Source organism: Arvicanthis niloticus, chromosome 24 (assembly GCF_011762505.2).
Source record: "Arvicanthis niloticus isolate mArvNil1 chromosome 24, mArvNil1.pat.X, whole genome shotgun sequence".
In the NCBI taxonomy this organism is placed as follows: Eukaryota; Metazoa; Chordata; class Mammalia; order Rodentia; family Muridae; genus Arvicanthis; species Arvicanthis niloticus.
Genome location: NC_133432.1, coordinates 5,884,822 through 5,911,495, shown reverse-complemented (window position 1 = coordinate 5,911,495; position 26,674 = coordinate 5,884,822). Strand labels below are relative to the sequence as shown.

At 51.5% G+C, this 26,674-nt stretch overlaps 1 protein-coding gene across 3 annotated transcripts; it reads left to right on the top strand.

Moving 5' to 3' along the window:
* Window positions 1-26: 26 nt before the first annotated feature.
* Window positions 27-23,863, top strand: Cabp1 (calcium binding protein 1). 3 transcript variants are annotated; one of them, XM_076922513.1, is made up of 7 exons: window positions 5,634-8,061; window positions 13,223-13,402; window positions 17,791-17,821; window positions 18,359-18,502; window positions 20,070-20,179; window positions 20,369-20,516; window positions 23,392-23,863. In XM_076922513.1, exons 1-7 carry the CDS (start codon window positions 8,017-8,019, stop codon window positions 23,415-23,417), a joined length of 684 nt encoding a protein of 227 aa, XP_076778628.1. In that variant the 5' UTR covers window positions 5,634-8,016; the 3' UTR covers window positions 23,418-23,863. The 3 variants fall into 3 exon arrangements, with proteins under 3 accessions (XP_076778627.1, XP_076778628.1, XP_076778629.1); XM_076922514.1 differs by having other exon boundaries at window positions 5,636-9,435; XM_076922512.1 differs by lacking the exons at window positions 5,634-8,061; window positions 13,223-13,402 and adding an exon at window positions 27-635.
* Window positions 23,864-26,674: the final 2,811 nt, after the last annotated feature.

Below are 26,674 nucleotides of genomic sequence, written 5' to 3'. Positions count from 1 at the left end.
CCGGGAGCTCGAGGCTCCGGGCGCAGAGGCTGCGCTGTCACATGGGCGGCGGCGACGGGGCCGCATTTAAGCGGCCAGGGGACGGCGCCCGCCTGCAGCGCGTCCTCGGGCTCGGCTCCCGCCGGGCGCCCCGCTCCCTGCCCTCCGGGGGCCCCGCGCCACCCCCGCCGGGCCATGCGAGCGCGGGCCCCGCCGCGATGAGCTCGCACATCGCCAAGAGCGAGTCCAAGACGTCGCTGCTCAAGGCGGCGGCGGCGAGCGGGGGCAGCCGGGCTCCCCGCCACAGCTCTGCGCGGGACCCCGGGCTGCGTGGCCGCCGGCTGCCCGGTCCCTGCCCTGGCTCGCCTCCCCCGTGCGGGGACCCCAGCTCGCGGAGGCCCCTGTGCCGGCCCGTGCCGCGGGACGAGGGCGCGCGCGGGAGCCGGCGTGGGCTGCCCCAGGCGCACTGCAGGCCCAGGGAGACGCTACCGCCGGCCCGCGGGCGCGATGGGGAGGAACGGGGGCTGGCGCCGGCGCTCGGTCTACGGGGCTCCCTGCGATCGCGGGGTCGCGGGGACACCGCTCCCGCTGGCACCCCCGAGGCGGACCCGTTCCTCCACCGGCTGCGCCCCATGCTCAGCTCCGCCTTTGGCCAGGTAAGGGCCGCGCCCCCCGCCCGCGCTCGGGGCACCGGCGCTCGGGACCCTACGGCGGCGGCGTGTCCCCGGCCCTGCTCGCTCTGCCCAGTCGGGGCGCACCTCGGCTCATCCTGTCCTCCCGCGGCCCTGGCGCTCCGCCACCCCCGTGTCTGATTCAGCACCCTGTGCGCTGTCCACACTCCGGGCCTCTTCCCGGGCGCCGCTCAGCCGAGCCTGCCTCGCACCTGCAGGAGCGACCTCCGCAATCCTCCGGGAGATTTTCCGGGGTCGTGAGCAGCGCTCGGAGCAGGAGGCGCCAACCCGCTCCTCTAGCCTCTGGCGACCCATAAGAGCGAAGGGTTTGGCGTCTGAGCGGCAAAGGGGAGGGCCTGGGAGTACACCGAGTTGTTTGCGGATGATTTATACTAGCCGTGACTTAGAGTGTCCTCAAAGGTCTGGGCAAAGTTAGGGGATTGGAAAAAATGGGGAGGAGGAGAGATGTCTGGGCAGGCATGAGGGTCTGTCCAGGGCTACGACTCCATCTGGAACTTGAGAGTGTTTTTAAGGAAGATGGTATTCCAGGGATGCCATCTGGATGGCAGTCAGGCAATTGTGGGATAAGACCCAGAAAAATCCAAGCCTGAGTTGGTGTGCCTTCTAGGGTCAGGAAGGCCACTAAGAGGTCACCGGTGACTCGTTTTTTGTTCCTCGCTCGCCTTTGCCCGTAAGGATTCCAGTCAGATTCACAAGCAGTTCAAGGCTACAGTGTGGGATTGTGTCGCAGGGGAGACAGGAACCCGTGAACTTCTGAGCAAAGCCAAGATTTCCTCTAGTTCCGAGTCTGTAATTGAATCGAACTCACGGAATCGGCTTCTGCAGAGGCTGTCAGAATGCTGGCACGGTTTCAGACGCAGGGGTCTAAGCGGTTCTGTGGTAGGATCTAGCGCAAAGATAACCAACCGTTACCTCAAGCTCCCGGCTGACTGTGTGGGATCAGGAGGCCGCGTGTGTTTTTGCTTCAGATCTGCTCGCTTCTTTTCAAAATACTACTCTTCAGTGGCTAATGCAGGTGGGGCTCTGTCATGAAGGCAGCTGCACGTGGATTCGGGTTGCACGGGACCGCTGTGATGGTGTGACACGGGGGCCAGCGGCACACGGCTTTGTTCCTGCAGGGAGCCCTGTTAGCGGTGCTCAGGAGTAGAGAGGTTTGGACGCAGAGCCCTGCGAGAAAGAGCCTGGCTACGTGCCAAGAGAGATGCTCACTGCAGTGGTTTGTGTGTACAAGGAACCGAAGCGTGTTAGGAGTGAATCTGTGGGTCTGGACTGGGTTGTCACTCGAATGCTGTGTTGTGAGTGGGGAATTGCGTTTTACTCAGTTACCAAGCATTTCTTGAACACCTACTTTTCCCAGGCATTGGTGGTCGCACCAGGAAGAGAGAGGTCGGGTAGCCAAGATTTGAGCTGTTTTGGAGCTCCTGACCCAGCAGTTTGGAAGGACTCAGTTTGCCAGTGATCTGGCGAAAGGACCGTTGCTCCCCCAGGCTTGCAGCCTTGCCTGCTGAGGCCCCTAGTCTGAGCTCAGAGCCTCCCAATGGCCTCGTCCAACTTCCCAGCCATTAAGTGGAGACTGTTCTCCAGGCCCAGGTTCTGAAATGTCACAGGGTCACTTGAGTCACGAGGAGCTGGAAGGTCCTATGAAATATTTACCGCTCTCGCTCTGGAAGCTCTTCCCTCTCAGAGCCGAGCCGCAGAGCTTCTTCTACCCCCCTCCGCCCCTCCCCCAGCACACACATTCAGTTTGAGTTTCCTGGTGACTCCTCTAAGGGATCCGAGTGAACAAGAGAACAAACCTGTCTGGGGGGGGGGGGGAGGGCTGGTTGTGTCAGAGCTTCCGGTCTCCTTTGACTAAGAGGAAGTAGTCTTTCCTTGACATCTCTTTCCTGCATTGAACATCCTGTCCTTAGAGACAGGGTGGAGACTTAGAGAAGGGAAAGTGGGGTCCTGAACATAGAACATTCTAGATAGATCCACTTAGGGCAAAGTGTATTTTGTTCCCGCCCTTATTTATCTATTTATTTTTTTACTTTTTAAAAAAAAAAACCTTAGGTGAATTGCTTTATCTTGTCGGGACTTTTATTTATTTGAACAAAAGGAAAAAAGATCAATTATAGTGTCTCCAGGAGAATCTGGGAAGTTACCCGATTTGTGCAGGCCTAGGTTATACAGCGTGGTCCACTGTGTGCCACCAAGCCAGGGTTGCGTCCATGTTTGTGTTACTGATGCCAATTAACTATAAGGCTGTATTTCTTCTGCTTGTAGAAAGAGCCAGGATTGGGTACACTAGAGGTATCCACATAGACTCTCCCACACTTGGGGAAATGGGAAGTAAGATCCCCCCGAGTGACAACCCGGAGCTTCCCTGCTGTCTGTAGGGAGCCACTGCAGCTTCAAGGCTGAAGTGTGGGATGGTGGCCAGGAAAGGTACCAGATCCTTAGCTTCCAACTTTGTCACTTTGTATCTCTGTGACCTTGGCATCATTTTCTCTCTGTGTGTCAGTGAGCTTCTTCATCCAGAAATGAGACTGAGGAAAAACTGCCTTGCAGGGTTGTGATGAGGCCCACAGGAGATTAAGGATATCAGAGGCCCAGTTCATAGGGAGCGCAGCCTGCGTTCATGTGACTGTTCTCATTAACAGTCATTAAAAGAGCGCCCGCCTGAGGAAGTGCTGTGCGGGGGATGCTGCCTCCATGCCAGGCAAGCAATGGGCTCAGGGCTCGGTGAACTGTCCCTAGCTCTATCAGCTAAGGACATGTCATGTCACCCAGATGGGGCGTGAGACACGACCTTGAGTAAGCACAATATGACCAATATGACGATTTGGGTCTTGGAAGACTCTGGTGTGAACACACCCGCTCTTGCTTTAAAGCTTGAGAAGAGATGAAATGCAAATAACGCCCCCAGGTCTGGTCCCATCCTAGAGAAACAGCTCTCTTGATCTGGAGGGACCAGCCCAGTGTCCACACAGCATGCAGAACCATCACAGTATTTGCGAGTGACTCATGGGTTTCCTCGTTCCTGTGGTACGGATGAGGAGATGGGTCAAGGCCATGATGGTTTGGGTCAGCCATCTCAGCCCGTGCCTTGAAGATGAGCGCCGGTCCCTGCTCCACCTGCTCTTCTCCATTGCCTTCCCTTTGAGGCCTGAGATGAGGGAAGAGAAGGTCAGCCTGTGGTTTGCATCAATCATGATGCTGGGAGTGGCTGAGTCAGAGGACAAGCGTCCTCTGGGATGTCGGATGTCCGGTTGTCTGCATTTGGCTCCAGCTGTTTCCGGTAATCGGCAGGGGTACTCAAAACCTCAGTCGAGAATCCACAACAAAATTATCAGAGCCTGTCCTTGGAGGGTTGACGTCATCATCCCCCATCTTTGAAACGAGGACACAGGCTCCGGAGAGGGCAGTGCCTGCCAGAGATCACATAGTAAATACATGGTAACACCTGTCACCTGAGTGACACTGAGCCGGCTGGCCAGGAGGGGAAGTCACCGGAAGTGTCCACAGGGCACCCCTCATGCTGGATCCCAGCCCAGCTCTCTCCCTGAGTGTCCCAGCACTGGGTTGTCACTCAAGTTCATATGCTGCTGGTCGAACTGGTCAAGACCTAAGTCCAGCCCCTCTCCTAATCAGGGATAACACGTGACGGGCTCATCCTTCTCACCCCCTGATCCTATTATTCAAGTCAGAGTCCAAAGCATGGCTCCAGAGGCCCAGGGACTCTCAGGGGATAAGAGAGTGCTCTTTGCTTCTTACAGAAAACTCCCAAGCATTTTTTTTTTTTTTTTGGTTTTTTGAGACAGGGTTTCTCTGTGTAGTCCTGGCTGTCCTGGAACTCACTCTGTAGACCAGGCTGGCCTCGAACTCAGAAATCTGCCTGCCTCTGCCTCCTGAGTGTTGGGATTAAAGGCGTGCGCCACCACCGCCCTTGCTGCATTTTTAAGGGAAAGTCAAACCTCCCACCCACTGCCCAGTTTAGTTTAAGGAGGCTCTAAAACCCCATATCTGGTCCTTCTGGATCCTTAGTCGACCTTAAGCCTCAAGAATGCCAACCCCACTCTTGCCCCAAAGCAGAATGAACCTTGAATTTTTTCTACATTTATTTATTAAAAGTGTGTGTATGTCAAGTGTGGTAGTGCACACCTTTAGTCCCAGCCCTCGGTTGACAGAGGCATGCAGAGTTGTGTGTGCAAGTGTGTGCGTGTGCATGTGTGTTTGTGCATGCATGTGTGCATGTGTGTGTACATATATATATGTATATATATGTGTGTGTGTATGTGCGTGCATGTATGTACATGCATGTGTGTGTGTGTGTGTGCGCGCCTGTGTGCGTGTGTGTAGGGTGTGGTCAGAAAACAGCTTTCAGGAATTGGTTCTCTCCTTGTACCACGTGGGTCCCAGGAATCCAGCTCAGGTTGTGAGGCTCAGCAGGAAGTACTTTGACCCACTGATCAATCTTGCCGACCTGCAGAATGGGCTTTCTTTAAGCATATGATTGGTTTTTTACTGTCTTCTGTCTCCAGTTTCCAAGGACAGAGTCATACAAAGCCAAGGTCGACAAGCACCTGTTATGTCTGAGACTGGCCTGCAGGGGGCAGGAGTCACCAGGCTGAATAACTGGATGAGTAGGTGCTGCATCTAGCCCTTTAAGACCAGTGCTAGGCAGAAGAAGGGACAGGTTTTAGGTGCCAGACACTGGGCCGGGTCTTTTGTATTATTTCATTAACCACCCATAAAAGCACAACGGAGGTGCTCTTAGTATCTAAGAGACAAGCTCCAGAAGTCCAAAGTGAATCAGATCCATCGAAACCCATCTGACTCTGCATCCTATCCTCGGTATGTCTTTTATCTTTTTTTTTTTTTTTTTTTTTTTTTTTTTTTTTTTTTTTTTTTAGATTTATCTATTTGTATTTTATGTGTATGAGTGGGTTTTTTTTCCTGCTTGTATGTGTACCATATGCGTGCCTAGTGCCTTCAGAGCTCAGAAGAGGTATATTCTATCCTCTGGAACTGGAGTTAACAAACGGTTGTGAGCAGTCCCGCGGGTGCTGGGAACCAAACCTCGGTCCTCTGCAAGAACAGCAAGTGCGCAGAACCACTGAAGCATTCCCCCAGTCACTCTTCGTGGGTCTTAGTGCGAGCTACAGGTTAGAGCTCCCTAGAGAGTAGACAGTCTCTGCCCTCAGCCGGCTACACCCAGTGCACCAGGGATTTTGGGGCAGGTTCCAAACGTTTCTGTGATACTCGTTCTTAGCGTTTATCTGAAATATACTTAAGTATTTGTGCTCCTCGCCTATCTCTTGCCCACCTGCAAGGATGTAAACTCCGGCTGTTGTTGTTTCTCCGCTTCATTGTTCCCAGAGCCAAGCACAGCGCCCGGCACATAAACGCCGGGCAAACGATACTTCCTTCTTCCACTTGAATAATTACTTATCAGCGCCTATTATGTACCACAGGCTTTCCTGTATGCGCCGTATTAGCCAGACAGGGAAAGTCCCATTTTCTAATGGAGGAAACTGAAGCTCAAGAATGGAAGGTGATCACAAGCAGAGCCTGGGCTCAACCTTAGACCCCAGATCCTTTGTCCATTCATCAGAGGCCACTGACCCAGACCTCTGGACCAGCAGAGTGCTTCCCCCTGGCTGCTTTGCATTTCCGTTAGCTGTCGGGCCCCTCCCCAGCTCTCTGGCATCTTTACCTAACTCTTTCCTGCCATTTAGCTGTTCCCACCCAGGCTCCTCCTTTTGTGCTCGGGGAGTGGCCTCTCCCTTTTCCCCTCCTCCAGGAGTATGGCCCAAACAAGGCATCAAGAAACCGCCTTGGCTAAACCATTCTCTGGTCTGCAGCGACACACAGCACCACAGCCATAGTGAACCAGCCAGCGACCTCCTTTTGAGCCTCGTAAGAGGAAGCCTGTGCCACCCACTGAGCAAGGCACCCAGCCATTTTTCCTAATGAGATTTCTGACCAGACATCCCAATGGACAAAAGTCCCTGGGAGAGGAAGCAGTCTGGGCCCGTGTCTGCGATTGCATCAGGGGCCAGGGAGTGGGTCAACTTCCTTGTCTATCTCTGGCGCCCCCTGCTGGGGAAAAGCTGGCTGCACAGAGACAGGAATGCTTCTCAGGGTACCCGCCTACCACATTGCCGCGCTCAAACCGGGACATCTGAGGCATGAGAAGAATTCTCTTGCCAAAGCAAGAATTTGAAAGGACAAGGAACATCCAGTCATCTGTAAAGTCCCAACTGTGGGACTTCGAGGATCATTTTAAAAAGGCAGCCTCCCTGTTCTGCACTCCAACGAAGCCAGTGAAAGACCCTCGGTCAGGACTGGGCAGAGGATGGGAAGGACCAGAGGCCTTGGCCACGTTCTCTGTGCCAGCGCCGCCTACATTCTGCTCCCCTCAAGGCCATCGCTTGGCTTCCCAAGGGTCAGGGAGCCTTTTACATGGCAGAGGCAGCATAAGGAAGAAGCAGATGACAGCTGTGGGTTCAGCTATGCTGTCAGCCCTGGAGCCTCATTCCATGTCAACGATGAGGCAAGTGTGAAAAATGGAGCGTAATAGAGACGTCACAAGATCTCCCAGGCCCTCAACTGAGAACCACCTTGCTGTCCATCCAGCTGGAATTGCCAGTGGCTGATGAGGCATGCTTGTCCGGCTCAGTGCTCTTCAGACAAGGCGTACATGTCCCTGGGGTCCTGTGTGTGCATGCATGCGTGTGTGTGTGTGTGTGTGTGTGTGTGTGTGTGTGTGTGTGTTTGTTCACCCGCGCGTGCGCATGGCAAGCTATGGGGCACCCTGGCTTTGGGGGCCCAAACTAGCCAGCTTTCCCCTTCTGGATCTGCTGGCCTAATTCCCAGCGGCAGCTGCCACCTTGGGTCCCCCTCCCCAAGGCAATCTCCCTGCATATTTGGCAGCATAGGAAGGAGGGGCCGAGGGGAAGGGGAGAGACACAGAGAATGGGCTCAGCTCTAATGCCCTAATCTGATGATGATCCGAAAGGCTTCCGAGCGCCAATGCCCTCTGTGATCTACTCTCCAGGGGATTTTTTTTTTTTCGGTGCTATGCACTTTTTCCTTCTGCCTTCAGCTCCTTAAGAAACTGACCAGAAAGTTAAACCTAGACACACAAACGCACATACAAACCACCAGGAAAAAAAATCAGCGGGAGCAGGCAGGCAGACAGACAGATGAGTGTGCGCGCTCCGGCTCAGCTCTGATCTGGAGGAAGAGCGGCGGGCAGAGAATCGCTGGGGTTGGCAGTGACCCAGACTGAGGTCTTCTAGCCCCCCAGGAGCCTCCTTCATGGACCCAGAGACAGCCAAAGGGGCTGCATCAGTGTAGGATGGGCAACTGTGTCAAGTCGCCACTGAGAAACCTCTCAAGAAAGGTATGTTTTTGGAACCCCCAAGTCTTGATACTGGGGTTGGCGACATCTTTGCTGCCTTACCCCAGAGGGCACGAAGTGGGTGGGCAACTGATGCTCTCTACCTTTCCCAGGGTGTGTCTGTCCAAAACTGTGTCCCTGTTCCGACTTCAAGACACCCCCACATTAGCAGATTCTTATGCTCTAGGCAGGCTCTGAGCTAAAGTTAGGGTTGAAAAGCTGCCTGGGGTTGGGGGTGGGAGATCATGGGGTCCCGGAAGGCCATATTTGGGATTCACTAGAGAGGTAAGGGAGAAGTCATGTGATTTTGGGGCTTCAGGGCTGTAACATGAAAAATGTGGATTCTTAGGATGTCAGTGTACATATAAGCTATGAGTCTAAAGAATCAGAGACATTCAGGAGCAGGCCCCAGGGCTCAGAGGGTCTGTGCTCCTCACTGGTAATCTCTAAGGTTGGTTCACAACCTTCCTAAGGCTGTGACCCTTTAACACAGTTCCTCATGCTGTGGTGACCCCTCCCCCAACCATAACATTATTTTTGTTGCTACTTCATAACTGTAATATTGTTACTGTTGTGGATTGTAATGTAAATATTCAGAGATAGAAGTTCGCCAAAGGGGTCGCGACTTATAGGTTGAGAGCCACTGATCTAAGTTTTGAAGGAACCATGTTAACCAAGGAAATTTCCCCCTTTCGATTATATTTACGATAACTCTTGAGTCAGGCGAGGGAGTCAGGACCATACCATCTTTAGAGCCCAGGAGAGCTTCTTTTGAGAAACTCGGTGCCCAAGAGATATGTAAGTCAGGATTGTACATGTCACTTTTCAGGGTGGATTTATGCTAGGACTTCTATTGCAATAATTCCTTTGAGAAAACAACTGTTCTCTTCCTCGGGCATCTTCAGGAAGGTCCGGGTTGTGTCTACAGTGTTTGTTCTGCTTGGGCTATGCATATATTGCTGGCTGGCTGGAGCCAGGTTGTAGACTGATAACGATTTTTGCTTCCAGTGTTCTCATTTTCCGAATAAGAAATGTGATTGCCAATTGAGGGGGCGGGGATTGGAGGGTCAGGTGATTCACCAAAGGTCTTGGATTGGCTAATGGAGCCTTCACTCAGGTCTCACCTCATCTTTCCCTATTAGGTTTCTGACCTCTCAATTTAGGACACTTGGGGCTTTTTAGCCTGTCGCCTTCTTCCTTTGGTTAAGCCGCTCACATCAAATTCTATTTAATCTTCGGCCGTTCCTTGGGCGGCTCGGGGGTCTGACGTTTCCATTGTGCCTCGGGGAGGCTTCTGCCAGGGAGGTGATTTGGAGAAGCAGAAGCTGACGCGAAATAGAGGATCACAGGCAAATGCTAACACAGAGGGATATGAACGTAAGAATGAGTCCTCTCCTCTGCCTCCTACCTTCATCCCTTCCGCTGCAGAGTGCTTAAGTCAGACCACACGGCTCTCCTCTTTCTGGTCATGTGATCTTAGACACATTACTTAACTTTCCCATCAGTTGGGAGTGCTAATGCCTAGGTGCCTCTTCCAACATGTGTATCAATGGGGACCAAGCTCAGATTATACACGGCCCAGACCTGATACGTGGCTCTTCTTTGTTTGCTCTGCTCTGCTCACTAGAAACAAGGGCTTACTCTGAAACCTGAGCCTCTGCATCTCGAGTATCGGGGTTACACGCCTGAGCCAGTACAGCTGGCTCATAAGACTTAAACTTTTTTTTCTTTCCTTTCCTCTCTCTGGTTTGGCTTTTTGGTCTGTTTTGTTTTGAGACAAGGTTTTACCGTATAGCCACGACTGGCCTGAAATTCACTACGTAGACCAGACTGGCTTCAAACTCATCAATTTCCTACCTCTGCGTCCAGAGTACTAGGAACAAAGGTGTGTGCATCACCATGGCCAGGTCCAACTGTTTAACTCTCCAAATGATTGTGTGCTGCCCACAGCACCAGATGTATATAGTACCAGACCTGTGTTAGGATTCTCACTATCATCCGAGGTAAAGAATGGAGTGTAAAAGTGGAGAGATTGGTGGTTGTTACCGCTGCTTTTGAGATGAGGCTTCTGTATGTAGCCCAGGCTGGCCTGGAACTCAGATCCTCCTTCCTTAGCTGCTGCATCTTAGAAATATGGTATAGATTTGAGCCACCAGGTAGACTTTATTCCCAGCGCCTCATCCGTGCTGAGCCCTGTGGCTGGACCTCTAAGCTGCAGTGCAGCTGGCGAGGTTCTGAGTCCCCCCGGAGAAGTGATCATACCTCTTAGGAATCACTTCTTCTCTTGGGTTATTTACATGTCAGGCATCTGCCGTCTCACTCATCTTTTCTTCTGAATACTTCTCCTGGCTAGTTTGCAGAGAAGGGAGCCGGGCCCAGGGATAAGGATTTCCGAGGTCATTCTGTCGCTAGCAAGCACAGCTGGGGATTTAGAGCCTGTGCCCGCTGTGCTGTGTCAACTCAGGGGCTGGTATTCTATGTGTGCCTTTTCTTCCTCCTAGTGCCAGAAATGTTATTCATAAATTCCAAAATATGACCTTCGAGATTGTCTAGTTCAACCCTAGTCTGTAAGCCAACATATCCTCTCCTATCTCATTAAGCACTCACCCTTCCTGTTCCTGTTGAGCTGGAGCAAACCTGGAGTTTTGACCCATGTGCCCTCAGGCAGATTGTATTGTTAGAGCCAGAGGTCATAGGTCGTGACACTCTCTAATACTCCGACAGCGCTCCTGGTTCCAGGCCAGGCATTCCTGGTCCCTGGCTCGGCAACCTGAGTGGAAGCTGGGAAATGGACATGGTGATAGGTAGCCTGCTTTCGGCCCTGAACTGGGCAGGACCAGCCTGTCAGGGGCCATCAGTGCTGGCCGGGGAAGAACGTCCGCCTCCTGGGGCAACGTGGTGCCAGGCAGAGTTATACTCAAGAGATGCAATGGAAATTCCCAGCCACCACTGGCTTATTCTTCGTGGGAGCAAATTCCTCTCCATCCTTCTCGTTTCTTTGCCGACTGGCAGATGTTCCTTCACGTCCCCTGGAGTGAGAAGTAAAAACCTTCTGGCTCCCAACATTTCTTGACTGGCTCTACCAACACCATTGTCTGCACCGTTGCCGTAACTACGGCAACTTCATTTATTCGGCTCTTACTGTGTTCTAAACGCTATGCAAAAAGCTTTGTGGGCCATGGCTCATTCATTGGCTTGCAAGAGCCTTATGGACACAGATGATTACCCCCAAGAGCGTAGAGGATGCTGGGGCACAGGGGGACGAAGGGAGCTGCACGAGGCCACACAGCGAGCAAGTGGCAGGGCCAGAGTTTGCCCATGACGGTGTCCAGAGCCAGCACACTAAACACTCTGAGGATTTTGTGCCACCGACCTCCTCTTCCTTCTCCTCCTCCTCTTCTTCTTCCTCCTCTTCCTCCTCGGTCTGTGCTTTTTCTGAGCCAATACATGTGAGATTCGGCCAGAAACAGAAAGTCTGCTTTTCCGCAAACCTCTCCAGTAAGATTACTTCCTGGGGTTAGTCCTCCTTTCAGTCCTGGGCTTCTCGTGGACCCCTTCTTAGAGGGAAGGGCTCTCTGGTCTTTGCCATTTCCAGCATAGGTTCAGAGGAAATGGAGAAGAGACCTAAGCTAGAATGAACCTTGGTCTGTGGACGTCCCTCGTGTTCAGAGATTTCTTACAACTGACCCTCGAGCCTTGGTCTGAGTCTTCCTTGAAGAACTCAAATACTGTTCCTCCTTCTCTAGGTCTGGAAAGGGCTTAGGGTGTTGGTATAGGCTGGAATCAAGTCTCCATCAACAGCCCTCTCCCCCCCCCCCACACACACAAAGGTTTGTGGGAGAAGCGTGAGAGAATGGGATGAGGGAGGTTCCAACAGAATAGGCCGTCCCAGTCTACACCTGTGTGTGTACTTAGCTAGAAGCAGCTACTTAGAAGCGAGCAAGTTGGGATGTCAAGTATATAGTTCTGTGTGTTTCAGACAGACAGCTCTCTTGGGAGTCCAGCTATCCCACTGTCCTTGGGAAAGTTCTGCTCCAGGCTCCCACACTGAAGAGAGGCTGTCCCTTGCTAGACCTGGAGAGGCACTGGGAATTCTGGGAGGCCTGGGTCCAGCCACATGTTGTGTCTGGACACTGCTACTATCCTAAAGGGAAGGTCTGCGGGGGCAATGCTGACTTTTTATAACTGTGTGGGAATCTTCCTTCAGGCTGGCTGGGGCCCGAGAGCAGAGCTATATTTGGTCAGATGGCAAGGCCCCTGCCACAGCCTCTAGAGCTCAAGGAGGCCAGCCTGGGCATGGGGCCAGGGAAAGAGGGTGGGTAGGAAGGAAAATTGCTGGAAGACTGCCCAATTAGGTCGACAGGAACAGGTGAAGCCCGGGCACAGGTGGTTCTTGTTTGACCCACTGATGCTTTTTGAACCAGATTTGGCACCTGTGGGCTGGAGTGTACTGAGTGGTGCCGCCCATTTAGAGTGAGCACACAGTGTCCATCTTACCCTCTCCCAGCACTCGCCTGCCTTATTTGTCAGCAATGACATCAGTTTGTGACCTCCAGTTATCGGACTTGTGGAAGCTGTTTGTTCTCTGAGTCCCCAGGTCCGCACCGCTCTTCCGGTGGGGGTGAGGGTGGGGGAGGGGGAGGGGGAGGGGAGGGGGAGGGGGGGGGGAGGGGGGAGGGGGAGGGGGAGGGGGGTATCCAGCTAGGGCAGGGTCTGAGTCTATCTGAAGCCTGAGAGACAGGATGTAGGTCCCAGGGTTGAGTCGGGACACTTGGGAACATTTGGGGAATGGACGTGGTTCTTTGCGACACTCCTGAGTTAGGGTAAATTCCTCCCCCTCTGCTTCACTCTGAATGTCATGCACACGAGTGTGCGGTTCTGTGTGTGTGTGTGTGTGTGTGTGTGTGTGTGTGTGCGCGCGCGCGCGCCCACAGCCTACTTCAAGAATCACATCTAGCTCTCCATGGGACATTTCAGCCAAAATTTGGATTCTCCATCAGTTGGATTAATTAGATGGTCACCCTTGTACGCATTTAAAACGCTCATAACGTCATCACGTGACTCTCGAGGCTCTTCTAGAATCAACAGCCAGGCCGGGGCTGGGAGGGCCCAGGTGGACAGAAGGGCCTCACCTCTCTTTTTATTTGCTTGGTGTCGGCTAAAGATGCGCCAGGAGGAGAAGACCAGCTACATAGCGGTGCAGACAAGTGAGGACGGGCTGGCGGATGGCGGCGAGCTCCCTGGACCACTCATGATGCTGGCCCAGAACTGTGCCGTCATGCACAACTTGCTGGGTCCTGCCTGCATTTTTCTCCGAAAGGGTTTTGCTGAGAACAGACAACCTGTACGTAAGTTGACCCGGTGCAGCCGGCCCGAACCTGGCTTCACATGGCATGAGGAGGTGCTGGGAAGAAAAGGGGTTTTGTAACCTAGCAACCCCAACTCTTCAACTCCCCACCTTGTGAATCTGATTCTTGAAGTTTCCCCGCTCGGGGCTCCAAAGTGAGTCTGTATCAACCAGTAAGAAATGATTAAAGCAGAGGGCTAGAGGTGGCTTAATGGTTAAGGGCACTGACTGTTTTTGTAAAGGACCTGGGTTTGCCTCCTAGAACAGACTTGGTGGCTAACAACCATCTGTGACTCCGGGATCCAATGCCCTCTTTTGACTTCCATGGGCACCAGGCATGCATGTCATACACATATAATCATGTAGACAAAACACTCATACACATACAAAATAAAATAAATCTTTTTAGCTGGGCAGTGGTGGTGCACACCTTTAATCCCAGCACTTGGGAGGCAGAGGCAGGTGGATTTCTGAGGTCGAGGCCAGCCTGGTCTACAGAGTGAGTTCCAGGACAGCCAGGGCTACACAGAGAAACCCTGTCTCGAAAAACCAAACCAAACCAAACCAAACAAACAAAAAAATCTTAAAAAAAAAAAAAAAAGTTTTAAAATGAAATAGTAAAATCAGAGGATAGAGAGATAGGATTTGATAAAAGGTCTGAATTTAGCTCCTAACGCCCACTAAGAAGCTGAAGGTGACGATGGGTGTTTGTAATTCCAGTGCTGAGGAGTCAAAGACAGGAAAATCCCTGAGGCTCACTGGTGGGTCCAGAACCAGTGAACCTCAGGCCCCAGGGAGAGAGACCTTATGTTAAAACATAAGGTGGATGGGGCAAGGGATGGGCTGGCCAGGTGGCTCAGTGGTACTGCTCTTTGGGGGAAGTGGGGAGACCTGGGTTTAGTTCCTAATACTCATATCAGGTAGTTCACGTTTGACCATGGAGATCTACTGCCATCTTCTGGCCCCAAGGGGAACTTCACTCATGTGCTCATACACGCACAACCTATAATTTAAAAAAAAAAAAATTTAGAAAAACAAGGTGGAAGTCTCCTAAGGAGCAACATCTAAGGCTGACCCCCATCCTCCACACACAGCTGCGTGCACACTCCTGCACATGTGTAGATAAACAAGCAGGCGAGGCGTGCTGAGGAAGCCAACACTATGTTAAGTGTGTTGGTGAATTGCCTCCCAGAAACCCCAATTCCCAGAGGCAGGGGCTTTTGTTGTCCTCAATTTCCTGGTGGGGAGACTACGTCTGATGTAGTGACACATTTGAGGTTATGCTAGCAGGTGTCAGAGGCAGGATTCAAGCTCAGACAGCCTAATTCTGCAGTCTCTGAGCAACCTTATGTACTCAGATGGTCCCCTGCTATCCTGCGCTGTGATAACCAGCGTAGGAGCACCTATCATGTGTGGCTGTTGACCTCCAGGAAATGTGGCTAATGAACGGAATTGTTGATATTATTTTATTTTAATTAAAAGCCCTGTTTTAACTGAGGCTTGAGCTTGGGGGGTCTTGTATATGCCAAACATGGGTTCTATCCTGAACTATATACCCCACCCAACCCTCCAATTCAAATACAAGTAGTCATGGGTGGTTAGTGGCTACTGGACTGAACAGCCTCTTACAGGTGTCTTGAGTTGTCACCGTGAAGCGGGTAATGAGGCCGTTATGGATACAAATATCTGTAGATCACATTGATTTAATCACACATACTAAATACGTGTTTTGAGGGATGTACACAAAGTCCCTATGAAGTACATACTGGCATTCAACCATGTTGCACCTTCAGAAGCAGGAATGACCGTCATCTAGGAGGTAGCAGCTGAAAGCTTTAAACCTGGGTCTGTCTGACTCTAGCTTCTGAGGGCTTCTCCTAACTTCACAAACTGGGAAGAAAACACACGTGTTCTCAAGACTGCCTGCTCTCCCCGCAGCCCCAGGAGCAGTACATATACCAGTGTATAACCCTAGCTACTCTGGACACAATACATGTTCCCCCACTGACCTGCATGGGGCTAGCTAGGGGTCAGAGGGTGACCCAGGGAACAGCCACCAGGGCTGCTGTTGCAGGCTCACTGTGAAGTAGTACCTTGCTTTGCCTCTCTTCGGAATCTGTGAACACGAATGGATGGGTGTGGGGAGGGTCTGCCGTGTGCTCATCCTTCCCAGACCTGCAGAACTCAGCCCTGGAGGAGCAGCTTCTCGATGTGTGGGGGCAGGAAATGACTAATTCTAGTTACACAGCTGACCCCCTCCCCACTTCCCTACCTTTGACGATTCAAGCAACAGTGTATCAAAAAGTAATATTTTAAAAACTGGTATCTGAATCTGCCCAGATGGCTCAGCAGGCAAAGGTGCTTGCTGCCAAATCTGCTGACCTGAGTTCGATCCCCGGAACTCTCACATGGTGGAAGTCGAGAACTGACTCCTGCAAGTTGTCTTCTGATCCACACACACACACACACACACACACACACACACACACACGACACCACATAATAAAATTTTAAAAACTTTGCATCTGGGGCTGGAGAGAGAGCCCAGATGTTAAGAGCCCTTTCTGTTCTTGCAGATGACGTGAGTTCAGTCCCCAAAATTCACCTGGAGTTCACAACTGTCTGTAACTCCAGTTCCAGGGGTTCTGATGTCTCTTCTGGCTTCTTAAAGCACCAGGCATGCAGGTGGTGCCTATACACAGGAGCAGCAAGAACACTCACACACATCAAATAAGAACAAGTCTTTGAAAATGTTTAAGTGAAAAAAATAAAAACTTGCATCTGCCCTGAAAACGCACAATTATTATTATTTTTTGTCCCCATTTCCTAAATAATACAATATAGCAACTATTTGCATAGTATTTGCATTGCATAAATAGACCAAGTCATCTGGAGGTGATCTGAAGTAAACTGGAGGAGGTATGTAAATTATATGCAAACCAGCATGCCATTTCACTAAAGGACTTGAACATCTTTGGATGCCGGCATGCCTGGGGTTTCTGGAATCAATCCCTCACTGATAGTGAAGGATGACTGTACAATTATTATCACTTACTGCTGATACAATACATGGAAATACATCTTTTTGGCCACCCAGGAATGTCCAGGAACCTGTATTTCTGTCTGGGAACAGGAGTGACCCTTGTGCCATGTACACTGGGCCAGCCTCTGAAGGGAAAAAAATCTCTGCAGCCATGCCACGTCATAAAGACAAACTCCCTTCGGGCAACTCTTTCCCCTCAGCTAGAGATGTCCCCTGGGAGGAGCTGAGAAATGCCCAGGAGGGCATTTCTAGCTGAGGGGAGATGCTCATTCCAGACTCGCATACATTCTGAACATCATCCTAACCCTTCCCTTTGGACATGATCCTCAGACTGGGTGCCTGTATCTGGGTGCCTATGTCTCCAGGCTGCGTGGCCTCCGCCCTTCTGGCTTCACTGACTGAAACAACCTTTGTGCCCAGCTGAGATATCCCATGCTCCCTGTGGCATTCCTGTGTGCCCGTGTTAACGACAGACATGGGAGCCAGTGCCTCCTGTGAGTCTCCTTAGGGTCACCAGACCTACCTCATACTCACCCCACCCTAAGGCAGAGAGCAGGAACATGGCACCCATACCTATGCTGAACCAGGAGTTCTTGGGCAGGCCATCACCATCAGGGGCGTACCCCACACTCCCTCTAAACTTGTTTTTTGGAAACTTCTCTGGCAGCAGTTTTAATGCCTGGATGCAGGGTTTCTTTGGCTCCCTGTAGAGATAACCGGCCCTGCTGACAGCTGCAGAGGTGCAGCTTTTGGACACTGGCAACCCTCTGGTCCTAGGCTGAGTCTTATAATGGGCCGGGTAGGGGCATGGGGTCATACTGGGGAAAGGTGAGGAGTGCCCAGGAAGCTGGACACAGCTCCAACTCTTCCTCACATACCCTGAGCCCCTTTCCCCCTCTTGAGGTTGCCTGAGTGGTCTCTGCCTGCTCTCCTCCTGAAGCAAGCCCCATCTACTATCTCGTGTTGCCAGGCTCCTCCCGGTGTTGCTGGGTGGTCTCTTCCCTCTGTGGTGACTTCCAAGGGCCCTATTTTATTTACAGGTTTCTGCCACTGGACCAGCTCTGTTCCCAACCCATTCTTGTGTCTGGAGAAGGGAGCAGCTCTTCGGTGGCCCAGTCTTTGCAGGGGCTATTGGGTGTGGGACATCTCTGTCAACTCTCTTCTGGTTCTAAGTCTTGGGGACTTTGTATTTTTCCCTCAAGGTCCAGACAGACCTCTGCTAACCTTCCATCACCTCCCCTCCCCCCACTGCCTGCTGCCACTTGGATGCCCCCATTGAATGGGCATACTGCAAGCTCTAGGTCCCTTGCTGCTGCTAATGTGACATGTTCTCTTGTTTCAGGACAGATCATTACGACCAGAGGAGATCGAAGGTAAAGTCAGACCCTTAAGGGAAAGGAGTGTTTGACTCCCTTTGTATGGGGGTAGTTTTTTGCTTTGGGTTGTTTTGTTTTGTTTTTCCAGACAGGGTTTCTATGCATAGCCTTGGCTATCCTGGAGCTCACACTGCAGACCAGGCTGGCCTCAAACTCAGAGATCCACCTGGCTCTGCCTCCCAAGTGTTGGGGCTAATGGCATACACCACCACACCCAGCTGGTTTGGATTTGTTTTGAGATAGGATTTCTCTACATACTCCTGGCTGTCTGTCCGGCCACTTACTATGTAGAATAGTCCAGCCTTGAACTTAAAGAGATCCACCTGCCTCTAGGTGTTGGCGGGAGGAGAGGCAGATTCAGCTTGGAACAGTCCCTAGCACCAAGCAGGGGTCATTTTGTAGAGAGCCTTGGGCAAAGCCAGAGGCCTAGGGGACTCCAGGGTCTACCTCTCTGAGCTGGCCCTGGGCTGCCTTTGCTTTAAACATTCGTTGGATCCCATCTCCGACCATATCTGCCCCTGCTCCCTTCCCTAGAGCTCCGAGAGGCCTTCCGAGAATTTGACAAGGACAAGGATGGCTACATCAACTGCCGGGACCTGGGGAACTGCATGCGCACCATGGGCTATATGCCCACCGAGATGGAGCTCATTGAGTTGTCCCAGCAGATCAACATGAACCGTGAGTTGCTGCCCTCCGGGTCACACGGGCCTGGGGTCCACCTTTGTATCTCGTTCTGTGTGGCCCAGTGCTAACCGCTCGGCTTTTCTGGGACTCGGTTTCCTCCCGTGTAAACCAGGGTTGTAGCGAGACAATAGAAGTAAGTGAGGGCATTAGGTGAGCAACAGTCTAAAACCAGGCTAAAACCAGAGGATGCTGTTGGTATTACGAGGTCCTGTATCTTTATGGGGTCCTACAGAAACAGGAATCTGGGGTTGAGGCATTTGTCACATCAGGGAAGGAAAGTGCGGGCTGGTGAGATGGCTCAGCGGTTAAGAGCACCAACTGAGGTCATGAGTTCAAATCCCAACAACCACATGGTGGCTCACAACCATTCATAATGAGATCTGATGCCCTCTTATGGGGTTGTCTGAAGACAGCTATAGTATACTTACATATAATAATATAGTAAATAAAAACCTTTGTGAAGGGGAGAGAAGAGGAGCTCACACAGGTTAGACTCACACCAGCTGTGGCAGGGGCGCTGGAGTGTAAGTCTACTCAAGGAGTTGTTATGGAGATGGGGGTGTAGCTTAGTTGGTAGAATGCTGGCCTAGCATGCTCAAAGCCCTGGGTTCGGTCCTCAGGGATGCATAAACCAGGCTTGGTGGCACATGCCCGCAGCTCACTGATTTGGCTAGAGAGGTTGGTCAGCAAGCCCCAGGGATCCTCCTGTCCCCACCACAGCCCCTACCCGTGTGCTGTAGCTGAGTTAGTGAGCTTCCCATTAGTGGGAGACCTGCTTCAAACAGCGTGGAGAGCAATGGAAGACCATGCCTGACATTGGATTGACCTCTGGCCTTTATAGATGCACATACGCCTGCAAACACATAAGTACATGTACACATACACAAATAAAAGCTATGCCAGGCTGGGAGGTGGTGGCGCACGCCTTTAATCCCAGCACTTGGGAGGCAGAGGCAGGCGGATTTCTGAGTTTGAGGCCAGCCTGGTCTACAGAGTGAGTTCCAGGACAGCCAGGGCTACAGGGCTACACAGAAAAACCATGTCTAAAAAAAAAAAAATCAAACCAAACCAAAAAAAGCTATGGGGTCCCCCTACCTCACCCCACCCCTTGAAACTGCCTTCTGGATCTCCTCCTGCTGCAGTCAGTCAGTCAGTCAGTCTTCATTGAAAGTTGTAGCCAGCAGGCAGGTGCCCTACCTCCTTCCAGCTGCTGAGAGCCACTTGGAAGTTGAGTTTGTATTTGCACAGCTCGGGTAAAGTAAGGCTTGGGGACCCGCTGGCCCAGGTACCTGGAACTTCTGTCCTCTCTCCTTCCTCCGAGAGCGTCTTGGCTTCATCTTTGACATTCCTCACCCGGCTCTGTGGCCTGATGCTTCTTTCTCCTGTTTCCTCCTGTCTACTTTATGACTCTTCCCTTTCCCGCTCCCTGGCCACCCTGAGTCATTTCCTGACAAGCCCCTTGTCTGGGGTCTGACCTCATTGGCCTCGGTCACACCCCGGACCTGGAGATGGAGGGGACTGTGGAGCCTGCTCAGTGATAGGTCCCTTCTTTTTGCTCCAGTGGGTGGCCACGTGGACTTTGATGACTTTGTGGAACTGATGGGCCCTAAACTCCTGGCGGAGACGGCAGATATGATTGGTGTAAAGGAGCTGAGAGACGCCTTTCGGGAGGTGAGTGACAGGTGACGACAACAGGGGTGGGCGAGATGAGTCCCAACCTCAGGATGAGTATAAACGATACTGAACCCTGGGTCCTGGTCCCAGACCGTGGGAGGGGTCTTGGGTAGGAAAGGAATCCTGCATAGGGGGAAGCCCGCTCAGTCTTGGGGTCTGCCGCTCATCCCTTTTCACACTCCCCAGTTTGACACCAACGGTGATGGGGAGATAAGTACGAGTGAGCTGCGAGAGGCCATGAGGAAGCTCCTGGGTCATCAAGTGGGACACCGGGACATAGAGGAAATTATCCGAGATGTGGACCTCAATGGAGATGGACGAGTGGACTTTGAAGGTAGGCGGGGCTTAAAAACGAGTGTGAAGCCGGGCAGCCACGGAGCCCTCTGAGCGCAGGCGCACTAGGAAATCCCCATCCCACTCGTTTCTGTGCCTTGCCCCACCCCCACCTTGCATTTCTTCCATCTTATCTCTGAATACACTGATCCATGCCCATCCCGGTCCGTCCGTGTGTCTGCCTACCCGTCCTTCATTCATACTTTACACCCCGTTCATTTCTTCATCCGTCCAGGTGTCTGTTCAGTTTGTCACCATCTCTAAAAGCCATCGGTACAACATCGATCCGTGCATTGATCAATTTATTCTGCATCCATTCATCCGGCTAGTATATTCCATCCATGCGTACGTCTCAGTACCTGGGCTTCCAGCCACGTCTCTCCCCTACCTTCTGTGTTTTATTCCATTGTTGTCCTCGTAGTCATTGATCTGTCTGTCCCATCATTTCCCCATCGGGTCTGTATCCAGCCATTGATTTAGTCATCCACCCTTGTGTCGGTCTTCCCCAACTGTCTCTGTTCACCCTCTCAGGCTGGTCCTGACCTTAGGTCTCTGACATCTATCATTCCTTCACTCTGAACTGCCTAAGGCGTGTGACCCTGTGAGGCCTTCCCGTGAATATGCTGTCCTTTGTGCCAGGTGCCTTTTCCCCACTTGGGATGAATCATTTAAATTGCATTTTATCTGTCTACCTCAATTATTTATCCAGCATGTGTGCTTGCACACAAATTCCATGGCATGAGTGTGGAGGACAGCCTGCAGAAGGTGGTCCTTTTCTTCCATCAAATGGGTCCTGGGGATCAAACCTAGGTCTTCAGTCTTTGCAGCAATCCCCTTTACCTCCTGAGCCATCTCACCTACCCTTGAGTGAAATTCTACTTATTTTCCAAATCCCAGTAGAAGACTCCTTCACCCACCCCTCCCTCTTCTGAAGCCTGAGCCTCCTCTTTTCTGACCTCTGAATCACTTCAGGTCCACCCCTGTTCCTCACCCTGTACATGACGGCTGCCCTGATGGACTTTGAAATTTGAGAGAAGAGTAACTCTGTGTTCTTTGTCTAGACATTTCCTACATGATAAACACCTCACACATAGATAAGATTCACTAGACAGCTTTCTCTCTTTCTTTCTTTCTTTCTTTCTTTCTTTCTTTCTTTCTTTCTTTCTTTCTTTCTTCCTGAGACAGGGTTTCACTCTGTAGCCCTAGATGGCCTGGAACTAGGGGGTCAAATGATCCTTTAAAAGGGGAAATCCTACATGTCAGATATTTATATTCTGATTCACCACAGGAGCGAAATGACAGTTATGAAGTAGCGACAAAAATAATTTCAAGGTTGGGGGTCATTAGAACATGAGGAACTGCATTAAAGGGTTGCAGCATTAAGAAGGGTAAGAATCACTGGTGTAGACTAGGCTAGCCCCAGAATCAGAGATCTACCTGCCTCTGCCTCCCAAGTGCTGGGATTATATATATGAGCGGACACACCTGCCTAATCAACAGGCAGTTTTAAAGGAATCCATAAAATTCCCGTCAATCCTTCATTCTATGCGCACCGTGTGCTTGCCGTGAGTAGCTTTATATTGTATACCTCTTGGTTCTCACAACGCTATGACTGGCCCGTATTTCCATCACTTCCCATTAAACACGAGAAAACCGAGGCTCTCGAAGTAATACAGCTCAAAACTGCCCAAAAGCCAGGCACAGGGGCACGCAACTTTGATCCCAACACCGGGGAGGCAGGGGGATGTGCATCTCTGTGAGCTCCAGGCCAACCTGATGTACATAAAGAGTTCCAGGACACCGAGGGGTAGGTACAAAGAGAGACCCTGTCTCAGAAGAAACACAATTAATTTCCTAGCTGTTGGAAAGCAGAGTTGGGATGCAGACCAAGGTTGACGTCATCTGTGAACAGCTCCATCCTTGGCACTGTGGGAGGCGGGAGGGAAAAATAATATACATCTTATACTCTAGGAACTTGCTTTCTGGGTGGAAAGCCAAGATGATGTGTCCTGGCCTGTGCCCAGAGCACAAGGGTCAGGAGGTCTTCTCTGGGAACAGCCTGCCTTCAAGGGAAGAGAGAATGACACTGGGGGGAGAGGATCCTCTAATGGTCAGATCTAGAAACTCATCTAAGTGCTGGGGAGATGAACAGCACCTAGCCGGGCGGTGGTGGCGCACGCCTTTAATCCCAGCACTCGGGAGGCAGAGGCAGGCGGATTTCTGAGTTCGAGAGTTTATGGCTAGCCTGGTCTACAGCGTGAGTTCCAGGACAGCCAGGGCTACACAGGGAAACCCTGTCTGGGAAAAACAAAAAAACAAAAAAACAAAAAAACAAAAAAACAAAAACAAAAACAAAAAAAATTAAAGAGCTGACTGCTCTTCCAGAGGTCCTGAGTTCAATTCCCGGCAACTCACAACCATCTGTTATGGGATCTAATACCTTCTTCTGCTGTGTCTGAAGAGAGCAACAGTGTACTCACATTTAAAAAAAAAAAAAAATTAAGCTTAAATTTTTTTTTTTTAAAAGAGGGGTATCTATCCCAGTGAGTTGAAGGTATATGTCAGTGTAGAATCCCGAATATAGATGTTTGTGGCTGCTTTATTAACAGTTCCCAAAACTTGGACACAGCCAGGATGGTCCTCTGTAAGCAAATTACACACACACACACCCCAAAACAAAACAAACAAAAAACCACAACCAAACAAAAAATAAAACCCATAAAACTGTGATATACCCAGAGCTGTCTTACAAAGATAGAGCTTGGAGGTGGGAGACAGTGCAGCCTCAAAGCAGGGGGGATGAGGAGGGGCCTGGCCACACTGTCCTTTGCTGGCTCTGATTGCCTCTGTCTCCACCCCCTCCTGTCCCCTCCCAGAGTTTGTCCGGATGATGTCTCGCTGAGGCCGCCAAGGGGCTCCTCCAGGTCTGCCAACTCCCACAGGCGGGGAGAAGAGCTGAGCTCGCCTCACCCCGCGGTAGCTGCCGAGAGCCCAGGATGTACTGGCGGATGGGGCCTGCCTGCACCCCGGGGAGGTGCCCACCCCGGACCCCCACCCCTCCGCACTGTGAAAGACTCACAACTCCTGCAACTGGAAAAGGGGGCGCCCGCCGGCGAGGAGGCCACAGTGCCAAGCCGGTAGAGGACATGCAAGGCGCCAAGGGCTACCGTGCCCAGCCACTGCTGGCTGGGTGGGCCAGGGAGCCCGCCAGCAGACCCTACACAGCATGTCTGCCCCGGGGCACAGCCTTTCAGCGCCCTCCTGATGCCCGCCCCAGCTCGCCTAGCCCTTTGATCTCAGAACCAATAATAATAATAAAAAGTAATAATAATAAAAAACCGAGAATGACAGAGAGGGTGGTCTTTGCTTTGCACCTTTCCCCGGAACCTCCTGCACGCCCAGAACTGGGTGGGCTTTCTTGCCCGCCACGTACATTGACTGAGTATTCTGCACCCAGCAACTTTCATCCTCCTATATTACATAGGCCAGAAATGTGGCATCTTTGGGGCTGGAGGGGAAGGGGTTGGTTTTTCGAGACAGGGGTTCTCGGCATAGCCCTGGATGTTCTGGAATTTGTTCTGTAGACCAGGTTGATTTCAAACTCAGAGATCCACCTGCCTCTGCCTCCTGAGTGCTGAGATCAAAGGCCTGTGCCACCACCACCCTGGAAATGTGGCCTCTTTTAAGAAGGAGACTGCTTCGCTATTTAGCCGGGCAGCTGCTTCATGTAAGATCTGGTTCTTCTTGGATGAGTCTCTAGCTGTCCTCTCACCAAGCCATGAATAACCTTAAACTTTATTTTTATTATTATTATTTGTTATGAGCACAGATATTTCGCCTGTGTGTATGCCTCTGTACTGTGTACATTCCTGGTGCCCACAGAACCAGAAAAGGGGCTGGGTCTCCCAGAACTGGAGTTATCAATTATAAGCTACAATGTGGGTGCTAGGAATTGAACCCAGGTCCTCTGGAAGAACAGCCAGTACTCTTAATCTATGAGCCATCTTGCCAGCTCTGGCCTTGACCCCTCTGATTACACCCCCCCCACACACACACACCCCTACCTCGGGAGGACTGGTGTTATGAGTACATTATGACACCTGGTTTACGGCGTGCAGAGGATCAAGCAAGGATCTACCATCTGATCCAAATCACCCTTATTTCCTCCTAACACAGAGGACAGGAGAGACAGAAGAAAATGTCTGAAAAGAAGATGAGGACTAGGAAAGGAAGCACCTAGCAGGGGCTGTAGGAAACTTCAAGGAAACTCCAGACTGATCAGGGAGACAGACATGCTGGAAACACATTCAGTATGATCACGGAGGGTAACCCCACACCAAAGGAAGCAGACCGGAAGCAGATCCTGCACAGACCGGAAGCAGGGCATGAGGAGGCCTGGCGAGCCCTAGGGAGGTGAGAGGAAGTGGTGTCAAGGGCTCTGCTCTGAAGGAAACCCCCCGCTGTGTGTGTGATGAGCTGAGAGGGGCAGCCACTCTGTGGGAGCTAGGCCTTGGGTTTGTTTACTGTGGGACTCTGGGTAGTCGTGTGCAACTGTGTTGTTAGGGTTGGCACCAAGAGCCTTCACCCGTGGAGTCATCTCTCCAGCCTACCTGAGGATTCACTAAGTCACCCATTTGGAATCCACCCCGGCTTCTGATGCCGTGCTTAGGGTAAGGTCCGTGATTTTCCATCCTTAACTAAATCTCAGAAGATTCCGATGCTGACAGTCTGTGGACCACAGAACTCCACGTTAAATTCCAGCCACATAGACATAGGTGTGCTTCCAGGCACCTAGGGCAGGCGGGAGGGCTAAAGGCAGGGAGGGAGAGGGCACTCTGTGTCCCCAGGCGTCACATCGGAGGGAAGACACTTGCTCTTAGACCTGGCAGGAAATATGGGAAGGCTTGTGGGCCCCAGCCAGACGCCTGGGTAATCTCCATGTCCCAGAGGCCAGCAGGGCTCGGAGCTCCAAATTCTAATAATCCAATTCTGAGACTAAGCCCTTGGCTCCGTGCCCCACTCGGCAGGCCCACAATTCTCCTACTGGTTTAGCTCTACCCAGGGACTTCAGATCAGTGCATTTTAGGGATGTAATGGCTTGTAGGGCAATTTGAAGAGAAAGGACCTCTGTAGACAGCTCCTCCGTCAGCAGGCAGGGGGAGCCCTCCAGTAACTGCACAAGGAGAGAGTGGAGCACACAGTTAAGCTAGGACAATTCCATACCTAGTGTGTGGCCTCTTAAGACCATAAACACAGCAGCTTTGATAAAGGGACTGGAGAAAATAGTCAGGCCCGGCTGAAAGGACTGTGAGATCTCCTCTGATGCCTGGGGCTCCTTCTTTGCATCTTAGCCCCGCCCTTGTACTTTAGCTCCTCCCTTGCACTTTAGCTCCTCCCACCCACCTGGATATTTTAAGGATTAGAATTCCATTCCGTGCTTTCTAGAACCCAGATGCATTTTTCCCTAGACAAGGGCTCCTTCTGCTACCCAGAGCACTCCTTTAATACCCCTCCTGGGGCAGCTCCAAGTGTTGCCTTACAGCTGGGCCTAGTGGCACAAGCCTATATAATCACAGCACTCAGGAAACAGAGAAGGGAGGATTGTGAATTGGAGGGCAGCCTAAACTATATAATCACACACACACACACAAACACATGCACGCATGCACGCACACACACATGCAACGCACGCACTCACACATCACCACCACCACCACACATGCTCACAATCTGTAAATAAATAAATAAAATGTAATTTCAAAATTAAAAGAAAACTGCTAGTGTGTGGCTTAGAGGTTAGAGGGCGCTTCCTTAACATTCTCAGAGGCCACGGGTTCATGAATTGCAACAAAAAGGGCTGAGCTGCGATGGCCGAGCCTGGTGACCTGAGTCAATCCCTAGGAAAGAGCTGACTCTTGAGAGTTTTGTAACTCCCCCTCCCCCGTGTGTGAGACTGCACCCCTGCCTGCCACAATACTCTCTAAAAACAAAACTATAAAATAAAGTAGATAGGCTAAAAATATTATAAAAAACAAAGATGTAGGAGCTGGAGAGATGGCTTAGCGATTAAAGAGTTGGTACTGTCCTTCTAAAAGACCTGAATTCAGATCCCATAGATGGCTCCCAACTGCCTGTAACTTCAGTTCTGGGAGATCTGGT